Source organism: Lutjanus erythropterus, chromosome 14 (assembly GCF_056507025.1).
Source record: "Lutjanus erythropterus isolate fLutEry1 chromosome 14, fLutEry1.hap2, whole genome shotgun sequence".
In the NCBI taxonomy this organism is placed as follows: Eukaryota; Metazoa; Chordata; class Actinopteri; order Lutjaniformes; family Lutjanidae; genus Lutjanus; species Lutjanus erythropterus.
Window position 1 is genome coordinate 6,417,263 of NC_139330.1, and position 19,779 is coordinate 6,437,041.

The window sequence follows — 19,779 nt, forward strand, 5'->3', positions numbered from 1 at the left end:
TGAATTGTTTTTTTTTCTTGGCATTACTGTATTTCAGCTGACAACGCTATCTGCCCATACAGCCCTCAACAGAGTAAGTCTCAAAGCCTCACTGGCTGCAACCGAACACCTCATTAGACTGAGATGGTTCAGCCAAAAACCTAGAGTGCCTTGACAATCCTGCAAAAAGGGCCACCTGACTGAAATGAAAAAAACCCCCCCAAAAACTACAAAACCTTGCTGAAGGGGTCTGGAGGGGAATGTAGGCAGCTACAGTCAGATCTAGCAGCTACACTCATACATACATGCTGGCAAGAGCATGGAGGGGCTGACAAATGAAAACTGGACATAACTGACAGCCAATCAAATGGAAAAGTAGGGGCAGAAAAGCCTTGACTGTAGAGATGAAAAGAAAAAGAAAAAGTAAATGTTTTTTAATGCTTGAAAGAATTTCATTTTTAAAGTTTTAAATGTGATCCAGTCACTTAAATTTAAAGGGACAGTTCCTAAATCAAACTGCACACAAGAAAGTCTATAGATTATCTTGAGTAACTAAGTCATGATTTCTGAAAAATAAAAACTTTTGAGTTTTTCAAATGCATTTTTGGTGGTGTGAGCACCAAAAGCTGAGTGCAAAACCCTACATGTCACTCCAAAACAATATAGATGGATAAATAGCACTACAGCTAAAAGGAAAAAAGTGTATTTTTGATTTTGCAGTGACTTGTCCCTTTAAGAGTATATCTATACTCAGCAGTATTATATAATATGCGCGTGAGAGCTACTAAAGGGTTCTCATCATTTAAATGCTTCGCAAGATGGATGAGAAGTATCTATTTCTAAATCCCCATCAGTAAGTCTGGACATGCAAGTCTGCAGTTGAGCTGACACAAACTGTCTCTGTCACACTGATAAGAAGCCATTTAACAAGAAAGAGTAAACACTCGTCTGGTTTTCTGGGTCAGAATGTGGATCTAATATTTTGACTGAGAGGAGAGGAGATGCTGGGCCGAATCCCCCCCAAACACACGTTCTGTGTGTTGTGTGAGTGATGACTATCCGGTATTTGCCTGATGACTAACGCAGACTGCACCAGAGGGTCCGATCCTCTTGAGTGGGAGCCTATACAGTTACTGAATCCACCTGGGTATTCAGTGTCAGTCATCAAGGTAATCAGCAGGCTAATCACAGCCCATTATCTGCAGCCAATGTATTTCACCCAATTTAACCGTGTCAGTGCAAATCAGGTGAAAGCTTGCTTTTTCCTGCGCTATTTGATATTATTTACATGCTGTTTATAATGCACTGCTCTGCATTAATTTATCAGATGGTGGAAATTCCACCAGATTTAAGGGGAATACATCACTGAACTAAAGAGAAACAGATCACCATCTGCTCTCTCTATCTTTAGAATCAGTATCTGAGTGGGTCTGATTTATGCTAAATGCTGGTGTGTGGATCCCTAAACTGGAACCTCGTACACTTAAACACATCATTTGAAAATGCAAGGGGTGAGTGAAGGGTAGGGGCTTTAAAAAATAAACCATGACCAAGCCAGAGGTTTACATTTCCTATAAAACTCTTTCTGTTAAGTGTGGCAAACTTTCAAGAAACATTACTGTCTGAAAATGAAGGGCCAAGAGGTGCTGAGGAATCTCAGGAGACGGAGCAAAATCAAATTAAGATTGAATTTCAGAAGTTTCCACTGAGTGAAATGTACATTTCCCAGTATAGTTTTTCTGGAAGTTTTCTACTTTGATCAAAGACAGAATACAGTATGAACCCTGGTTTTATCCCAACTCAGAGCTCCTGTGTCTAATACGAACACTCTTCCAGTAATCGTGCTGTATAATGGCCATGGCTAAAAAACAAACACTGGCTTTTACCAACGCAGTCATTCATCAGCAGGGTTTATGCAGAACAAAGTCTTAAATAACTCAGTTAATGACTGTTGCAAAACAGTATCTTACCTTTTGTCTTGATAAAATGGCAATGACCCAACAAAATTGCGAATGTCAAATTGCACATTACTGTTCATTTAATCAGTCAGGTTTTGTGAGTGAGTGCCTGGTTTCATTGATTTCCTGAGTGATTTTATGTCACTCTGCCTGCCAGCTAATCTCTATACACTTATGTTTAGCTTAGACTGATGAAAAGGCATTAGGGAATTTCATTTAAGCTTGCTCCTGGTTAGATTAACATCATTACAATCACTGAGATTAGGGATAAACAACATTACTGTATCTGTATACGTCTATTTCCTGGAAGTTCATTCCATAGTTTAAAACAGGGGTTCTCAAAGTTTTGATGACTGTGTGGCAGCATATGATGGGGGCTGCACAGGAAATTCATTTTTAGTGTTACAGACAGAGGCACCTCTAATAGTTGGCACATATAACAGCTTTACTGCAGCACAAATCTGTTGGGGCACATTTGTATGTTTTGTAACCTTTTGTACTTTTAGACCTATTTATAAATCTGTGTATTTACTGTAGGCCTATATTTTTTTGGGGAAAAGACTGGTGTATATATAACATGAACTCTGTATTTGATTATATTTATTTTATGTCTATATTTTTTGAAAAGATTGGTGTCTATGAACTCGGTTTGACAATTGCTTCATAGTTCTTTAAAAATATATATCTTTTATGATTTTTAATATTTATATAATGGTATAATTTCTTTAAAACATTGTTATATTTCTAATTGGTGTGGACATGTATAATGTAATTTGTACAAACTAGAAACAATCTGAGGAAGAGCCTGGAGCTTGAAATGTCACATAAATAAACACTTTAAATGGGAACTCTTTGGTGTGCAGATTTCTTTGTCTATCTTCAGGCTAGACAGGAAAACCCATGTACTTGTGAACTCCTGGACAAGAGGCTCATGCTTGTGACAGTGAGGCTTGTAAACTGAGCTGTAACCTCTTGTCCATGAGTAGGTGCATGCTTCCTCCTTGTGCAGTGATTCAGCTGGCGAGTGTAGTTTGGTAGAAAGAAAATAGTTCCTACATGAAACTGCTCACGACAAAGTCCGTAGATTATCACAAGTTACTGGGTCATTATTTCTGGACAGAGACATCGCTGTTGGGTTTTTCAAATGTATTTTTTGGCGCTTTGAGGACCACAAGCTGAGAGTCAAGCTAGCCCAAGGCAAACATCTCTAGCGCCAATAACTCCAAACCTGGCAACTCACATCAAAACTATCTACATGGATAAGTAACACTACAGGAAAGAGGAAAAACTGGTCATTTTGATTTTGGGGTGAAATGTCCCTTAAAGGGTCAATTCAGCAAAATCACAAAAACACATTTTCCTCTCTTACCCCCAAGGATATTGAGCAACTCAAACTGTTGTGCTGAGGAGATATTTTTTTTACTTTCTTCTCCAAACTAATGAGGAAAATCTTTCTAATACTCAAAACATTGAAAAGTGATATTTGGAAAAATATGTTGAATCCAGGAATGCACCCCAGTAACTTTGCTGTTGGCAGATTTCATTGAAAAGATCATAAATTCAACTTAGAGTACTCTCATTAGCGGTATGCTGTTATTATATTGTAGCTACGTATATGTTTAATAGTGTTTTTATTAATCTATGAGTAGATTCAGTCAGTACAATCAACTAAGATTCACTTTTTTACAACTGATAAAACTTTCTTCACACTCTTGTTGTTAAGTCCTGAACAAAAATCTTTGAAATGATCACTCAAAACATTTTTCCATTTAGACAAAACAGCTACGCTGAATAAAAATAATCTTATTATCACGATGAGCAATCACATGAGCACCTTATGTAAGATTTACTCATGCCACATACTGTTCCAAGAATTTTTATATTGCCTAATTATATCACGAGGAGATTCTGGTGAACATAAAATCTAGCACTGACTTAACTACTTCCATTAGCGAAAAGCCTCACATAAAAAGACGTAGATAGAAACTTTAATTTAGGGCAGATGTAAATCTTTTCTTGGTTAACTGGCCACTGAATCAGACACATAAGGTTTATCAAAGAGGCAAATAAAATTAACAGGGCCGACAAAATGAAAAAAAAAATGCGTCTACATATTGTTTTCATACATCCATATGTTTCACCTTAGAAGAACTGTGTCTGTTGATGACAGCTCTCAGAACCAGAAGTTGACCTGGAAACCAGGCACAAATATTTATCAGATAGCAATAAGGTTTTGATAGAGTCTGGGATGAGGAGTTAAACATGGAAGCAGTTTCAGACATGAAAGAATGAAATACTCAATAATGCCTTCTACCGGGCCAAAAAGAACATTTTGAAATCCAAGAGAGCCTACTTGAATTATCCGCCTTATATGGATATCTGCTACGAAGGGCCAAAGAAAAATATTCTCAGCTACGCACTTTGGAAATTGAGCAATTGCCGATTCACTCATCAACTTCGGAATGTTTGTGTAAGAAAAAATGTTGATGTAATTTGAATATAAGGTCATTTTTCACTTCCAGGAATAGCAGAGGAATAAAAAACAATAATGGTTTCTTCCTTAATGTGCTTAAACATTTATTGCCCCATGGGTAATTTCAGCTGATTTGATGAAGCGACCCTTCAGCCAGACAGAGGCCTGAGAGTAGAGAGTAAGAAGGAAAGTGGGCACAAAGCAAACTGGCTAAGAACTACAAACAGTTTCATTAAAGTTACTTGTCACATTAATTGCAATAGGTTTCAATACTGTCAGAAACTGGAAAAATAAATAACACCATTTAATACTAACCTGTTATAGAGGTTGTAAATGTATAAGTACCACACTCTTGATTAGGTTAGGTGTAGATTACTATTAGGTATAAACTTTAGGTCATTAGGTATAGGATTAGATTAGGTATAGATTACTATCAGGTATAGGCTTTCTTTCTACACTCTGGGCTTGAGTACCACACTCTGCAACTGGATATTAGACTTCCTCACAAACAGACTACAGACAGTTGAGATTGGCGGTCTCAGCTCCTCCACTCTAGTGCTCATGACTGGAGTCCCCCAGGGCTGTGTGCTCAGCCCCCTCTTGTTCACTCTGTAAACTCATAACTGCAGCTCCCAACATGGTAAAAACTCTATCATAAAGTCCACAGTTGGCACCACCATCATCAGCCAGATGATGGTGGTGTACTGGGAAGAAGTCAACAGTCTTGCAGAGTGGTACACAAAACAAACGTCTGCTAAACATCAGCAAAAACAATGAGCTGATTGATTTTTAGAGAAAGGAGGCAAAGACACACAGCCTTGTCTACATCAGTGGCGCTGAGGCGGAGCAGGTGAACAATTTTAGGCTCCTTGGAATCAACATTACAGAGAACCTGTCATGGACATCACACATTTCTTGAAGAAACTTAAGACGGCAAAATTCTCGTGCCATGTTCACAGAGGAGCAGTAGAAAGCAGGCTGCCCATAACATCACTGATACCCATCTACTGAGCATCAGTGAGGAGAAAAGGTACTTGCACAGAGCACAAAAGATACTAAAAGATAACCCATCCACAGCTTCTTCACCGGCTGACATCAGGCTGGAGATACAGAAGTATTCGCCAGACTGAGGGGCAGTTTCTTCCCTCAGACTGCGAGACTGTTTACTTCAACCGCAGCACTTCTCATGTAAAATGGCTTGTTCTATATTTTAATTTATCTCCTCAGCCAATTCTAATAAATCAATCAAACAGGGAACTACATCAAAATCTTGTTATACAACCTTGCTTTTAGAGATAAATAAATCTCATTGTATCCATGTATCTTTTGGCTAATTTGCCTTGCAGTATTGAAATGCCACCAATGTTTTACATGAACACCCTCTGAAAAGCCTGAAGAAGCTGAAGCAGTACAAGAGTATTTAGTAAATGTGAAGATACACACATTATCTGTTTAATTACACTTTTCTGGCCTGATTTTCACATTAAAGGTTACAAATTCAACAGAACAGAACACATTAATACCAACCTAAGTGTGCGGAGATCCCAAATCTTCACTCCATCTGTGACTGCACTGGTCAAGAAGAGGTTGTATGAGTCTGCTGCTTGTGTGCTGAACATGGAGCCCTGTGAAATATTCACAAAAAAACAAATATGACTAGTCAGCACATGCTTGACTGAAATAGGTTGTAAATCAGCCTCTCTTCGTGTCCAGTACTGGAACATTTTGCGTCTGTGTATCCTGTACTGGCAAATGTTATTACTATTATGATTCCAGGTAGCATTGTTACTTTCTAAAAGCTGGAGGTGACATGGAGGACAATCTAAGCCCACTGGGACTGGAAAAAAAAACTGGAACAAAAGCCAAGCCAGCCAAACTGCAATCTTTATGTGTCATTTTATGTACCACATTGAGATACGCTTCAGCTTTACATACAAAAAGTTTCCACTGCACATCTATACATAAATTCCATACATGACTTTCACACCAAGCGAGACAGGGAGAGAGTGTGCAGCGGTGGGGGTGTTTTTTGTTTAGATTTCCATTAAGAGTGTGAGAACGGGAGTCTGAGAGGGCATTTCCAGTTCCATTTTCCGAGAAGTCCTCTGCTCTGATGAGTTCCAGGTGAATTTTGCAGAGGAGGTGATGGAAATTTGAAGTGGGAAAAGCTGCTTCACATGCTGCAGTTCCTGCTGTTTGGTCCGCATCGGGACGAGAAAACGAGACGGGAGGGTAGAGTGATGTTATGTGTGCAGTCTCCAGGCAGGGGCAATCCCTCTGATCCGCAGGTATTAACCCAACGGACAGCCAAAGGCCCTCGGGCACTCAGGCGGAGAACCCCACATTGACGCAATAGCCAAGCTGAAACAACACACTGCAGGCTTTCCACAATGCATGGCGCACAATAGCTGGCGTGACAACCAGCAGGCACCTCTGTTTTGAAGGAGAAAAGTCAGCTGTGTGCAAGAGTGCATCACAATTGAATGGGTTAATGCATTTAATCCATGCCACTAGCTGCAGTATGTCCAGCTAATCCAGGCAGGCCTGAGTGTCAAGTATGCACAGGTCAACATACAGAAGTGACTATAGTCAATAAACCTGGGTCACTGGGTACAAGCTTCTTGCTCTTGCACAAATACATACTTTTATATATTCTACCTAGAGGACTGCAGATCCCTGACGGGTAACACAAGGTGAAGCACCTACTGCAATGCCAATAAAAAACAGAAACAGTTGCTGATCACTTGCGGCCCCTAGTGGCCGGGCAAGAAGTGTGAGAAGTCAGCTGTAAATGGTTTTAGAAAACAGAGCAGTCAAAAAACTGAGTTACTGCCTCACAGTTGTATATCTCCACCAACCAGTCAAGTTACTGTTTACATCCATGTCTGTCCAGACCCATATAACGTATGTAGTGAAGTCTCCGAAGGGAATGAATATGGAATGTATCACTATAATGACGTGAAACTGTGAAGGAATTTAATAAAAGGCATTAGGTGCATTTTTGGCAAAATAGAAGTTATCACTATACATTCCAGTGAATAATTTCGAGTGAGAAGCATGCAGTCTTCACTTAGAGACTATTTTTGCAGGACTGATAGAGAGCTGAACCTTATGATGTTACAGTGAAGCTGACCTTTGAAATGTTGCACCTCATCATTTTATCCTATTAGACATTTGTGTGTGTAATTTTGTCATAATTAGTGAATTAATTATTGAGTTAAGGCCAAAAACGAGTCTAGTGAGGTCACTGTGATCTTGATCTTTGACCACGAAAATCAGATAATTTGATCCTTGAGTCCAAGTGGACGCTCCAAGTGTGAAAAAATTCCCTTGAGGCATTCTTGAGATATAGTGTTCACAAGAAAGAGATGACCTAAAAAAATAATGCCTGTCACCATAAAAATATAAAGGCATACTCTGCATTAAAAACATTTTTGAAAAGAACTGTGAATCACAGAGGTCCTTCAGCACACAGTCATGAATATGGGCAAAAGAAACAAATTAGGGTGATCAGTCCAATAGTATTCTAGATTAGCAGCAGACAAGCTGTAGGTTCAGTGATCAATCGATCACTCATTCACTCACTCACTCACTCACTCACTCACAGTAATGCATAATCCCCGGCAGGCGTAATAATCACAAGTTACATAAGCATCGATATGGTAGGTCAACATTTTTATGGTTCAAATTAATGGTTTGGTTGCTATTACAAAGCTGGCAAACATTCACTTTACTATATATGGAGAGAAACCAGGACCTAATTTCTCTGTAAAAATGTAATGTAATAGCTATACAGCAATGTAAATTATATGCAGAAAAGCCAGACGTGAATGCAAGAATTTATCATTGATATTTATAGCCTCATTTTTAATGGTGATGCAGTATTACATTCTTCATAGCATTATAATGGATGTGGACTCCAGCCTGCGCTGTCGACTTGTTAGACACCAGCAAATTAGGCCCACATTGGTCCAAGACAGTGATGTGGGAGTAAGGCCACATAAAACCAAACTGCATCATGGAACAGCATTACTCCAAGGCCATCATCCAGCATGGAATCTCCTCCTGCCATCTCCTATGGCAGCCTTAATCCTGATGCACCAGGGATTTATATTCAAACACTCAGCAAGATGAATGATACAGATGAAGGCATGTCCTGTCTGTCTGTCTCTCTGTCATGGAAACTTTTGGGTAGCCATGACATTTTTTTTAACCATGACCTCCTTCATTTACACCACAAACTAACACTTTTATTCCCTCGAAGATGATCTGCGCCTTATGTAACTCACGCAACACTCATAGAAGTCTTATGTAACCCTACATCATCTGCCAAATAGTAGACCCTTCAAGAGTAAAGTGGAAGATGGGGCTCACACTGCCAATTGATGCCAAGTCAAGCAAATTCTCCGCTGTGTGGGTGAGGTCTAAATGTCACTCAGTCTGCCTGTGGAGTGATGAGACGTCTTTGCCTCTATCCATTCATAAGGTTAGAGATTTTGTAGATTTAATCAAAATACAAATGAAGGATTTGGTTTTTTGAAAACAATAAACGTGAATTATTCCTTAATTAAAGCTACTAAAAGAAACGTTCATATTTTGTTGATTTTGAAGGCCCCTGTGGACAAAAGTGGTAGTGTTTCCATTTTCCACTGCAACAACCACAAAATATAACATCAAAAATTTAATTAACTACATAAAAATCTCCTGCTGTTTCTTTTTAACTGGTTAACGTCTGACTCATTGTAGCTCTGCTGGAGAAAACGTAAACACAGGTTTGTTTCATCTGATTTCAGGGAGAATCTGGCCCAGTGGCAGGCATTAACAATTAATTGGCAATCATCTTGTGGATGGTCTCGTTTGCTAATGTAGGTCATATCGAGGCAACAGTAATGAATTGAGACTGTCTAAAACCAGTTAAAACTCCTTGTAGTGCAATTAAAATGATTTTAAAGTACTCTTCAGGACACCATGTGCATGATTTAAGGCACACTTAATTCTTCCTGTCAAAGGACACTGCCATTTAAAGCAATTTCTCTAATATCCACTCTTATTAAATGCATATAAAGGCTTTGACCTGAAACTGGAAAATATTCAATCAGTAATAATATATAATAGACAGAACTTTTACATTTCCATTTAAATTGCCTCACCTTGTTCTGTGCAAGGCAGTGGATGGCTCTGCTGTGGGCATCAGGCAGCACTGAGGCAACTGCACCCTTGTTCATGTCAAAAACTTGAATGGACCGATCTGAACCGCACACCAGAACGATGTCTGAGACAGCTTTTAGGAAAAGCTATGAGATTGTTCACAAACTATAGGCCTGCTGCAGACGAGCTGTGGGATATCGAAGTGTTTATGATGTGAAGTGTTCTAAATCACATGTAAAAACTGTCAATTTTCCCTTTCTTCATGGGCCAGCACTGGATGTTAATGCTGAGCTGACCAGATAGGTGAATACATCAGTTTGCTTTCTTACAGACAGCTTCTATCACTCCATGCTGTTTCAGAAAGAATCTCCTTCTGCATGGTGTCCATTTACCAACTCAAAGTTTACTTATGTATAAAAATCTCTGGGGTTTTTAATGAATTCTTAATCTATACAGACAGTCTAGAAAAATATCAAAACTTTTTTTTTTACATAATAACTGTATATCAAAGAACATCCATGCAGAGTGGTGCAAAATAACTCCAGACAGGATCTCACTCATCCCAATGCAGCTCAATCCAGTGGATTTACTGGAAAGTAAATGCACCGTAAAACCTAACAAGGGGCTGGAATGCAGACATTCCTGAAAAATTAAAGACACCTAAATGATTTACAGGTAAATTCAGGAGTGGAAGCCTTGAGGCAACGTGTGAAGACTTTATGAAGCACAGACTGATTGCTGTGGTTGATATGGAAATGGTCCAACAAGATGCTCTGAGTAAAACTACCTATGGGATAGGTTCACTTTGCTGTACATGGCATCAGAACAGTCTCAACTACAACACTTCTTGCTGCAGGAACAATAATATCAAGTAAAAGGATACAAGAGAAGAAATCACTTATTGCAGACATGGCAGTGATGTCTGTTGCTGATGTTGTCACAAAGCTTCCTGCCAATTTGACGGCACTCCGTTGCTGATACCTAAGAAAAAAGAATAAGTTGTATTATTCTCAAAACCAATAAAGTTTAATATATGATCAAATTTTCAACATAATCACTCTGCACATGTGGTAGTCTTTATCTCTGTTTGAGCCATATGGCTGTAGGAGAGAATATATTAAAGGGCCTTAGTCCTTTAGGAACTGATTTCTGATTTTGAAAGATACAAGGATGACTAAGCAACATGCACTCTAAAGTGGGCATGGAGGCCCTTTTTGTTGTTTCCCTGGCCTCCAGAATAAGCTCTGACAGCTTTGAGTGCACAGCCAAGCAGTTTGGGTGGTAATGAGTGTCAGCAGTGTTTGTGGTATCACTTAAATAAAACCAGTCCCCCATCAAATTAGTAACAAAGCTATCTTATCTAACACAGCCTGCTTCCTATAAGATTAAGTAAGTCTTAAAAAAGATTAATCCTTAGAACTACAGTATATTCCCCCTTTTACCTGCATTGCAATATTGTTGCATGTAGATGTATTTGTAGTTATTAATACATTGCAATCACAATCACAATCACATTACAAGTGTATGACCGGAGATGAAACATGGCAGATGATTGGTTTAAATCTGTAAAAAATGTCCTATCTATCGTGCAAGTATTGTTGATATTCTCCTGAGAAAGACACGTAACCTCTGATGTGTCAGTGTTACTGTTTACAGGCCAACAAGACTGTGATCCTACTGTGCAACTTTGAGGTTTGAATGTATGCCATTGTGATTGTGTAACACAATTTGATGTTTTTCTGATGGTTCGGTCTAAATAGAGAAAACGTGGTTGCCTGGACACGAACACAATCTGTGAGGCCAGTAACATGTCCTACTTTCTTTCAGCTAAATTCTACCAACGACTTCCAGGGAAGATACATTAACAAATACTAGAAGAAGCAGAAACAGTATACTGATATATACATTTTATAAATATATCCCTTATTTCCTGTGCACAATGATTGTACAGCTCAAGAGTATATTTTGACATCATAAGGAACAATGCAACAACTAAAATGTTAACACTGCAGGTTAATTATTTTATTTGAGGCCTTGCCAGTAAATCTTAATGAGCCTTCACTGTCTTAAGAAAATTCAAAAAATGAGATTTAGCTAGATGCTGACAGATTAAAAGAAACACAATTCATGCATCACTAGCATGTTCACAGGCTGAACTGTTCTGTATAATAATAGCTTGTAATTACCTTTTTATGTCATCATGTGTGTTGTCCACATGATACAGGTACAAGTATAAAGAAGGTCCAGAAGCCAGAAGCAAAAATTTGTCCAGGTAATAAAACTGGGCACTTCTAATTGGTTTGGAGAACATACTGTTGCCCTAAAGGAGTAAAGAAAGGAGAAAAAAACAAGCTTATCTCTTGAAATTGACCCATTCATGATGCAAGAAACCTAATTTAATTTAATGAGAAGATAGAAACTATTTCCTTTCTATGGTAGAATGTACCAGAAATACTTTCTTTCCAGTGAAATACTGCTCCTACATGAAACAGCTCACAACAAGGCCTGTGGATTATCCTGAGTAATCAAGTCATGATTCCTGAAAAGAGACACTAGTGTTGAATTTTTCAAATGTATTTTTGGTGCTTTGAACACCACAAGCAGAGCACCATTTAGAAGAAAGGTAAAAGGTTATGTGGTGAACTGTCCATTTACAGCAAAGGAAAGTTCAACATTTTAAAAGCAATAAAAAGCTGTAATAATAGTACTGTAGACCTCTATAGCCACTTAACTGATCAATTGATAAATGCAACAACCTAAACTGTGGAGTGATAATCTACAAATACTGTATTGTATGAGTTATCCGTTTAAATCCAGAAGAATAAATGTGTGGGGATTAATGGTAGAGCATGTACATCTTGTCTGTTTGCTCTAACAACCTACATCTCCTCATTTTTGTCTCCTCATACTTCATAGAGAAGTTTATCACACGTGGAAAAAAGGATTCAAAGAAAATCCTCAAAAGGAGGGAGTGAGCTAAATGAAAAAAATTCTTATCAGAAACGTTCTGTATGAGGCATTAACATCATTCTCCTTAACCCCCAAGCTGCATAGTTAGAGTCTATTGTAAGAATACTACATGGTCATTCGAGGTTATTTCTTTCTGGAGCTTTTAAGTATAACTGTGCACAGCTATTTGTAAGTCTGGCTCACCCCAACAGAGCTCCTGTCCCTGAAAAGACTTGCATTTGAAGCCAAGTTGTTTCACAAGAACACCAAATAGTCAAAGGCTGCAGACCTGGCCAAGCTCAAAACAATCTCTCTGAGTGAAGCAAGGCAGGGATGGTTAGCATCAGCTATGGGGAGACCCCAGAGTTTTTACTTGGCATGGGGGAGCAGACACACTTCTGACTGTCCCATTAAATCTGATACCCAATGAAGGAGGCTCTGCATATGATCAGAGTTTTGGATGCTCTGAGTCCAGCAGATGCTTTAAATGGCAAAGACACTATCTTTAAGCCAAGAAACACACCATTTCATCATCTCAATTAATTTGGCATTCTCTTTTTTAATTCCATTAGGCTATTCTCATTAGAGGAGGAAAAACTGAATTAAGCAAGTTTTATATCAATATGTCAAAGATGCACTTTGAACATTACACAGAAATTCCCTGAAGTTATAAAGGTACCCTGTGACTCACTCTCTAATGAGTTACAGACAGAGCAAATTAGATCATTTTCATCAAAACATCTCTCACCTGCATTACACCACTATATTTAAAGGACCAGTGTGTAGAGTTTAGTGGAAACTAACAGTGAGCTTGCAGATTGCAAACACTTCCCTTCACCCTCCCTTTCCAAGCATTTGGGAGAAATTACCATGGCTGTGAAACTCATGTAAAACGTGAAAGACCATATCAAGATGGTTTGTCTGTTCTGGGCCACTAGAGAAACATGGTGGTTCATCTTTGCGGCCTCCATGGAAGACGATCTGTGCCTTCTCTAGATATAAATGGCTCATTCCAAGGTAACAAAAACACAATGATTCTGCTTTTCCTTGAATCCTTGAACCCTTAAATCTTACATACTGGAACTTGAATGATATGATGAACCCGTTCCATCACACTTAAGAGACTACACATTTCATACAGAATCCGAACCTGAGACATTATGCTTTGAAATCATGTTCCTGAGAACAAATCTAACATGAAGCAAAACATTGTGGATACAGTAGCAACCACTGTTTTACTTTCATTCAAGTGTGGCATCATTTACAACACTGCAATTAGGGACAAAATCCTTCCAGCAAATCCTTCCACAGCCTTCTCAGTAGACGGGAGTGAGAGTGAAAAATGTGTGCGGCATGTGTCTGTAGTTATTTGGTTTTACTTCTAAACCAATTTGACTTTTTAGATCTTCAGAGTGAGGACATTTTTGTAATATGAGGTCACTCTGGCTGGTCCTCATTTCACTGCTTTTTATGGCCAGGAGGTTTAGAATAACGAGAGTGAAAGTTTGGATAAGGGTTAGGTTAAGAGTTTTGGTTAAGGTAATGGGTGAGACTAGGATGACAGGGACTAAATGAAATAAAAAAGAAGAAAATACATTAGTACAAATGTGTGTTAGTGAATGCATGGGACATTTACCATGATAATGGCAGGCTCTGGGCTGCCATGGGTCCAGATTCGGAGTGACTGGTCCTCTGACGCACTCAGCCACCAACGTCTGTTGAGGCTCCAGCTCACACTGCTCACTGGCTTGTCATGCCCTGCATATAAAGAGAGGTTTGAAACCAACCTGGAAATACAGTGTGTGGCTGCAACATTTACTTTAATGGTGCCGTTCAGAGAGTCAGGCAGGAGAGAAGAGAAGAGGCGCTCGGTGACCCACTGGTCACCTTAACTTCTGTCCTCTTATCTCTGCTGCCCCCTTGTGGAGGCTGTGTTCTCGCTGCACTTGAGCCATCAAGTGAGAAACAGATGCTTGACATGCATGGATATCCTTTCTTTGCCTGTTGGTGTTTACTTTACTGCAGGGGTTCGCTGTGTGGTAGACAGAATTGACTGCTCTCAGTGATACTTTAATCTTCAATAGTGTGTAGAGGAGTGAGATGTTATATTAGCTCAAAGCTAGTTGCTCTCAAGAGACAATGTGCCCTTTTCATCTTTCTTTGTCTTCCATCATCTAGGCTTTACTGTCGGACAAAAACAAAGACAGCATGTACCAAATTCTTGCTTTGGAATATAACCAATCCGCACTTTTCTGGTAGAAGAGAACTCTTAATCTACAATTTTGACAGTGATAGCTGAGTAAGTGAATATTTGGATTTTCCTGGAGTCTTTCATCTTTCGCCATGGATCCATTTCAAAGTATTTTAATCAGGATAACCCAAATAAAACAGACCTAAATCCAAGCTGAGGATGACCTTAGTATTAAAATCCTGCTTGTCTCATAAAAGCATCAGGGGTAGATCTTAACCTTAAATAGCTTTAAACTCTGGGTATAATTTATGAGGAGTCAGTTGATAAAACATATCATCACTATTTCGGGAAAGTAGAATCAACATTCTGGTGCTGATTCCGTCTGGTCAGCTGGTCAGTTGGTTGGTCGTTCTGCTCGTCTGCTCGTCCTTTCAAATGCTCATTGGTTGGAAGTGCCTCTTAATCCATTATCAGGGGGCAGGGCATATGCAGACCTGATGTATTATATTTCTGAGCTGTGGTTAAACTTTTAACTCAACTTGGACCCCAGCCTTTAGTTTATTTTTGTTGACAAGACGTGTGTAGATTTTATTCCATCGGACTGCTTTATCAAAGAGGACCAGTTACAGTACAACCTCAATAATGGAGCTATACCAGCTCTCTGACTTCAAACTCAAAAGCTGTAGATTTTGTTTTTATGTTGTTTTTATTTTGTAGCTGTAACTTTGGTGCTAGGATGTTGCTAATGTGGCTACACAGGCTGGGGTGTTGTTGGACTAATATTGTAACAACAGTTGTAGGTTGGCTGCCTGTCACTGTTAAGTTTTTTCTAGTTGCCTTTTTGTGGAAGTCCACGCTGCAGTGAGAGCTGCATTAGTACTTAACTTTGTTTGTCTATGGAAGCCGGTCTGACCCTCATCGCTGGTGCATCAGTGGTGTGTTGCTGCTGCGTGTTATGCTAAATTTACTTGATGGACATGCCCTGAAGGTAATGATAAACCTACATATGAAAGAGGAACGGCCAGAATGCAGGAATTCATATGTTTTGTCAATGCTGTGAAACTTGGAGTCACACCATTTAGACTTCCAGGTAGACTCATTCAGTGCACTGCGGCCGATTTTAGTTCATCTAGAGATAATGCACTTTTACTCCCTATTGACCAATTGATTAATTTAGCCTACTCCTTCAAATGCACTGCTGAAATAACACTGAGGTGACTGAGGGCAAATACCCCAATAACCCAGAGGTTTTTAAGATATAGATACTCATGCACCTGTGTAGGCAGTTGGATTGCCCATCAGGGAGGACTTGTACAATAACACTGAGCTGTCGCCAAGACTGCACAGGATTTGTTTTCCATCACCTGGGAGAGACAAGGAAACACAGAATCCTTTTATTAGGATTTTTCAGTCAACAGCTGATTTATCATTACCAAACATATGAAAGCCATTTTTAAACAGCGGGGAAGTGAAGTGTTTGTCTGAAACAGAAACATTAATACTAAAATGTAATATAATTCAGTAACATCAACAATGAACTGTTCTTCATTTATTGTTGGAATTCGTAAGTTATTGTTTTACCTTAATTTACCCTTCTAGTAGAGGGTGGGCAAAACTGAATGTAGTATGTAACTCTTCTCTGTTTGCTAAGCAAGGCTTCAAACTCTATTATTGCTGATAAATTATCATTAAGAATTTGGGCTCCAACACGTCCAAAATTCAAATATATAAAAAGCCTTTATTCATGCTGTAGTATCATGGAGGACTGGTGCTATGATCTGGTCCTGACACATGACAATGTGATGGTTCTGGATGAACAACTGAGGGCTCGCATGAATTTCAAGCAGTTTAGCCTTTACGTAGGCATAATCAAGATCTAGCCATTTTCAGGGATGGAAAGACTACTGAAGTACCTTATTTGTGCAGTTCCAATGATATTTACTGTCAAAGTGTCCATCAGACCATCTAAATTAGTGAAGAATGTACAGTTTTCATTTCTGACATTTTCTGATTTTCTGAAAACTCAGATCCACAACCTCCTGTCAATGTCTACTCATAGTTCTTTTTATCAGTACTTCGCCTGAGAGTTATCTCTATTTATTTATTCTTTTATTTGTCAGGGACAATCCAAGAAACTTTGTAGCCGGCTACAATAACAAGATACAGATGTGTTGCATGCAGGGTTTCGAGCCAAGGCTAATTTGCAACCTCTGTCCCTGGTTAGGCTTTCATTATTTAAAAGGCCAAAACATAAAAAAAAAAAAAAAAAGAATTCATTAGCAAAATGAAGTACACAATAATTAGTGACACGAATAAAGAAAAATCAATGATCAATGTGTTTGTTAAGATTGGAGTCCAAAATAACTCAACTCAAAAGCCTTTCTAATGTCTAAACACACACTGAAGTACACAACATTACCCTTTTCTAGGGAGCTCTTGATGCTTTCAGGTGGCCGTTTCCACTAAGTACCCTGACCTAAATTATACTCACTATTGATTTGTAATCTTTGAGAAGAAGGTAATAAATTATGATATGAGAATTTCCATAACATTACTGACTGGCCACTCATTTATATATATGATGACATGTTTTACAAGAGCAGAAGTGTCTCACCTGAATACTGAAGGCAGTAGACTGGTTTGCTGCCAGTGCTGAGATGAATGCATGGAACAGTAGGTGCTGCACTGTCTGCTGGATAATCTCTGAGCAGTGAACCTCTAAATTATAAAAAAGAAGTTTAGTATTTATATCAACAATGATAACAATGTATTTTAAATGACAGGACTGCTTACGTATTTTTGGTGGCCTTGTTAGAGGAAGGGTGCTTCTGAATATTTGTTTTAGGTGAAAACATAATTCTTCTGAAAAGCAAAAACAAAAGAAAAAATGAATGTGATGTTTCATGTGTCAATTTATTTGATTCATTAAACCTGATTTCAAACTGTATTTGTTGCATTGTTGTGTGAAGAAACAACAGACAAGCCTGGAGGGTTTTCTAGAATTCCTAGTGGAGAACTCTTGACTGCAAAGATTGTGAACATCTTTTCCAAGTATCTTCTGGCGAAGGTTAAGCAGACCCTGTTCAAATACTCTGTCGTTCAAATAGCTGCAAAGTGCTGTTGGCTGAAAGTAGTTGGTGTTCATCATGTTAAAATTTTAGATCCTGCTTGTGAAAACTGGCAATGAAGGCGATGAATGTGTGACAGCCAGTCAGACCCAGGAAGATCCAAGAGTCGCATGACTGCTAGTTCACAGTGAGTGGAGAATTCAGGCACTAGGAGGTGATGGTGATCCTGGTTGACTTCCTGAAGTTGCATTAAGAATGACCATTTAAGAAGAGTGTATCCTGGAGTACAGGAACCCCACAGGAACAAGTTACAGGAAGTACATCCACTAGCTTTTATTTTTTAATTGGGAGTAATGTTATAAGGACTCTTTTAAGAGTCAATAATTGTTTACATTATTCTTACCCTCTGTGTAATTGTGTGTGTATTGTTTTTTAAATGTTTTATTTCATTATTTTATTGTCCTAATTTTTTTTTCCTTGTGTTGTTTTAATTTTGCTGTGCTATGCACTCTGGACTGCATGTGTGAATGAAAAGTGGCTCATAAATAAAGATGAGTTGAGTTAAAGTATAGGGAGCGAGGCAAACGTCAGAAATGAAAAACAAACTCTGCTTAGTACAATGATGACTTCCACAAGTTCCCACAACAAACAGGTAATTGGTTTAAATATAGGGGCTAACTCAGACCTCGAAATATGAACTCTCTGTTGAGACCAACGATTCTTCCCACAAGAATCCATTTAAAACTTATGCACCTTTTTATTAAAGGCCACTCCCACTGCCACACCCCTGTCAACAGTTTGCATGAACAGTTAATCAGCTGTTCTTTGGCTCATGACCAACCTTCCCACTAAATCTTGCATGAGTCAGTGAATCCATTTGGAAGTTATGTACCTTTTGCGATGGCCATGCCCCCGTTTAACCAAGTGGCATGAACACAAACACACACACTCCTAGGGGGAAAACTGTGGCCACCAAAGGGTGAGGAATTTTTGAGTGGGTGACCTAAAGAGTTCCTCCTCTTGCTTGAGTTTACCTTAATGGTGGTCTTTACCCTCATCCAATTTTTTGACAGTCCAATAAATGGAAAATTGATTCTCTAATAGGCAAAACGTTTCTCTGTGAACCTACCTTGGGGCGCTGGTATATCCAGATGACTTCACTTTCGAGTGGAAAACCAAAGGTTTCTCCTGTATTCCTCCTTTGTAAAACATAAAAGGTGGTCCATTAGACACAGATTGACAAACACAAGAACTTCCATCAGAATAAATAATATAACATAAAAGATACTAAAAATAAAGAGTCCCATTCAAAAATGAGATGTTACAACATGGGTCAAAGGTCTAAAGGAGATTCATTATTTTCACAATAAGTGTAGAAGTACTCATTATACTGCAGTATTGGGTTTTCATGGATTACATTAGGAAAGGCAGATACAATATTATTGGGTGACCACTCTGTGCTGAGAGCATAACGTGCATCAGCCACAAACTGTGGGATGGTTCATTCTGCTCCCTGTTCGCTGTCAGTGCCTTTACTATATTACAATGAGCTCACTTTTTCCACAACCATTAAAATGTGTGAGGCTCTCCAAAAACTGTTCTCCTGTCAAATACAGGCAAAGCAAGAAAGTCACAAAATCTCTGCGCGGCAACTTAGGACTTAAGTTGCATCAGAAAAAAACATACAGATTCGGTTTACAGACTTGACTCCAATTCAACCTAAGCAGAGAATAACCTGTAAAAATTTTATTTCCCCAAGATGTATCCAACATTAATTCATCAATTAACACTATAACCTACAAGTAAACTTGGACAATTCAACTATGAGTTTTTAGCTCTTGAATTACTTTCATGTGATAAATATTTTAAACAGCTCTTGTGTTTTCAGTGACAGCAATTAATTTGTTAGGTAGCACAGTTTAGTGACAGATTGTTATTGAACATGAGCCTGAAAAACACAGTCTAAATGGAACTGTAAGTTTGAGCCAGTCACACTGATGTGTTTATAACAGC

At 38.7% G+C, this 19,779-nt stretch overlaps 1 protein-coding gene across 1 annotated transcript in view; it reads right to left on the minus strand.

Moving 5' to 3' along the window:
- wdr27 (WD repeat domain 27) overlaps positions 1-19,779 on the minus strand; it is a 54,624-nt gene that overhangs the window by 21,937 nt on the left and 12,908 nt on the right. Inside the window, exons 13-21 of the mRNA XM_084735796.1 lie at positions 18,896-18,965; positions 17,492-17,560; positions 17,313-17,416; positions 15,973-16,062; positions 14,144-14,265; positions 11,745-11,878; positions 10,442-10,539; positions 9,561-9,682; positions 5,938-6,035 (exon numbers count right to left, since the gene is read on the minus strand). Coding sequence (XP_084591922.1) covers positions 5,938-6,035; positions 9,561-9,682; positions 10,442-10,539; positions 11,745-11,878; positions 14,144-14,265; positions 15,973-16,062; positions 17,313-17,416; positions 17,492-17,560; positions 18,896-18,965 — 907 coding nt within the window. The remainder of the gene's footprint in view (positions 1-5,937; positions 6,036-9,560; positions 9,683-10,441; positions 10,540-11,744; positions 11,879-14,143; positions 14,266-15,972; positions 16,063-17,312; positions 17,417-17,491; positions 17,561-18,895; positions 18,966-19,779) is intronic.